General features: G+C 47.7%; 1 protein-coding gene across 1 annotated transcript; it reads left to right on the top strand.

The window, feature by feature from the left end:
- Positions 1-319: 319 nt before the first annotated feature.
- On the top strand, positions 320-1,367 carry LOC142829284 (olfactory receptor 52R1-like). Its single transcript, XM_075928638.2, has one exon. The coding sequence runs from the start codon at positions 420-422 to the stop codon at positions 1,365-1,367; it is 948 nt and encodes a 315-aa protein (XP_075784753.2). The 5' UTR covers positions 320-419.
- Positions 1,368-3,082: the final 1,715 nt, after the last annotated feature.

Consider the following 3,082-nt stretch of genomic DNA (forward strand, 5'->3'; position numbering starts at 1 on the left):
TTCCTGATTTTAATGAGGATATGCTGTATGGACAGTGTGGAAATGCATTGTAAGATACATCAACTCCAGCTATGTAATTTAGGAAGCTGGAGTTGCCTATTTGCTTCGAACTTCTCCTGTTGTGTAGACCTGGCCTGGGTGAATTGGCACTAGCAGACATAGTTGTGCACAATTCAATCCTCCGAATAAGGACAATACCATTTTTCAGTGTGTGAAGTGCGACCAACCTTCTTCATCCATGAGAACAAGCTCCAGTAGTGCATGTTGTGTCCCATATTAACACTCTCTCTCGCCATCTAGGCATTGGTACTGCGACCATCACTCCAGAGACTGGGCACATACAAGAAGTCAGGGGAACACACGGTATATGCGGAAGACTCGGCTCTGCTTCAGATTTCATCTCCTTTCTTCCATACTCCATGTCCGTTTCCAACACCACCCACTTCACCAACCCCTCCGTCTTCATCCTGATGGGCATTCCTGGACTGGAGGGAGCCTATGTCTGGATCTCCATCCCCTTCTGCGCCATCTATGCCATAACTCTCTTGGGGAACGTTGCCATTATGTTCATTGTGAAGCTGGATCGGAGCCTCCATGGGCCCATGTACTATTTCCTCTGCATGCTGGCCCTCACTGACATTATGCTCTCCACCTCCATCCTGCCCAAAATGCTGGCAATCTTCTGGTTCAATTCCAGGGAGATCAATTTCCATACCTGCCTTATCCAGATATTTTTCTTTAAGTGCTCTTCAGCAATAGAGTCTGGGATCTTCGTGGCCATGTCGTTCGATCGCTACGTGGCCATCTGCCATCCCCTGAGACATTCCACCATCCTCACAAACCAGGTAGTGGCCAAGATCGGCCTGGCCATGGTGCTGCGTGGCAGTATACTCGTAATGCCCTATTCTTTAATTCCAGGGAGGTGGCCATATTGCAGAACTAACATTATCCTTCAACCATACTGTAGGCACGTATCCTTGGTGAACCTGGCCTGTGCTGACACTCGTTTCAGTAATTACTACGGCCTCTTTGTGCAAATCGGTGTGATGGGTCTGGATGTGATTTTTATTGCCGTGTCCTACATCCAGATCCTCAGGGCCGTCTTCAGCCTCCCCACCAAGGAAGCCCGGCACAAGACTTTTGGGACCTGCATCTCCCACCTCTGTGCCATGTTAGCCTTTTATATCCCCGATGTCTTCTCCTCCCTTATGTCCCGATTTGGGCAGATTGTGCCCCTTCATGTCCACATTCTCGTTTCCAACGTATGCCTCCTGGTGCCCCTCATGCTGAACCCCGTCATCTACGGGGCGACAATCAAACAGATCTGGGGCAGGGTACTCCAGTTCTTTACCTATAAAGGGACCTAACATATTCTCTGGGGGCTCTGGCTCTCAGACTGAGCTCCATCGAGAGCTGGCTGGTGAAATGGGGTTAGGCCTCCTCCTCTGAATCACGGATTGTGCACTCAAAAAGAGATTAAACCCTTTCTCGGCCAGACTGCCCTGTGTTGTCATGAGTAACTGGGGAAGAGGTAGAAGCGTCCTGCTCCATGTGGCTTTTCATGGTTGGGCCTGTTGCCGGCAGGGTCTCAGTCCTCGGTGGAAGAGCAAGGGATGAACTGAGAAGGGAGGGGACAGCCGTAAAGAGAGTTGGAAGGATAACCCCTAGTGTCAGCTGGGAAGGCGGGTGGCTTGGCTGAGGTGAGGGAGGCTTTGGTAGCTCACATGGAGGGAGAGAAATGGCAAACCTTCTATTAGCCTGGTATTTACATGGGCCCACGGCTCCCATTGCAGATCCACAGGACGCCTATTGTCAAGAGGCCGATGCCGAAGGGTGAAGCTTCGTCTGATCTACCCTCTTGGAGGGTGTTTGTGGTCACTGTATCTAGAAGCTCTTTGTCTCTTCTACTAGTCAGCATTATCCCCGTGCCATGGGTGGCTTGAGCCTCTTAGAGGTCCGATGATTTACTCAAGGCCACACAACGAGGCAGTGGTTGAGCTCAGAATAACAACTGTCAGTCCCGACACCCCTCCCCCCAGCACCATTGCTCTGGCCTTGAACTGACAATGCTCAGAAAAACAAACCGAATATCAGGACTCATCAAAAAAGAGACAGAGAATAAGACGTTACGTCTCTACAAATCCACATGTTGAATACTGCATGTAGATGTGGTAACCTCATCTCAAAACAGTTTTATTGGCCTTGGAAAAGGTTCAGAAAATGGTAACAAAAGTGATTAAGGGTCTGGAATGGCTGCTGTATGGGGAGAGATTTATTAGACTGGGACTTTTCAACAGAGAAAAGAGACAACGAAGGGAGGATGTGATAGAAATCTATACAGTCGTAACTGACGTGGGGAAAGTAAATAAGGACAAAGATTTACACCTTCCCATAACACAAGTACAAGGTGTCATCAAATGAAATTAATAAGCAGCCCATTAACAAAAAAGAAGTATTTCTTCATGCAAGGCACAATAAACCTGTGGAAAGACTCGTCAGAGTATGCTGTGAAAACCAGGGTTCAAAAAGTGCTTGATTCGTTCATGGAGGATTCCATCATTGGCTAATAACCAAGATGGGCAGTTTTGGTGTCCCTATCCTCTGTTATTCAGAAGCTGTGAATGGGTGACAGGATGGATCCCTGTTTTGTTCATTCCCCTTGGGGCATCTGGAATTAGCTACTGTTGGAAGACAGGATACTGGGCTAAATGGAGCTGTGATCTGATACAGCACTGCTGTTCTTATGCCTTCTGTTTTTGTCTTCTTACTGCTCCTCTGGGTTTTATTCCATTCAGTGGGGTTATTATTGTATTGGGATCAGTGGAGGTGCAGTCCTTCCTAAAAGGGAGGAATGTAATAAACAAATAGTTCAGTGGTTTGAGCATTGGCCTGCTAAATTCAGGATTGTGAGTTCAATCCTTGTGGAGGCCATGTGGGGCAAAAATTTGTCAGGGATGGTACTTGGTCCTGCTATGACGGCAGGGGACTGGACTCGATGACCTTTCAAGCTCCCTTCCAGTTCTAGGAGATAGACAATCTCCATAAACTTTTATTTAAATAACTATAGCCACAAAAACAGGTT

Source organism: Pelodiscus sinensis, chromosome 1 (assembly GCF_052426305.1).
Source record: "Pelodiscus sinensis isolate ZL-2025 chromosome 1, ASM5242630v1, whole genome shotgun sequence".
NCBI classification, from domain to species: Eukaryota; Metazoa; Chordata; order Testudines; family Trionychidae; genus Pelodiscus; species Pelodiscus sinensis.

Coding starts and splice junctions, on each gene's coding strand:
- LOC142829284 (XM_075928638.2), top strand. CDS start 420: ATGTCCGTTTCCAACACCACCCACTTCACCAACCCCTCCGTCTTCATC.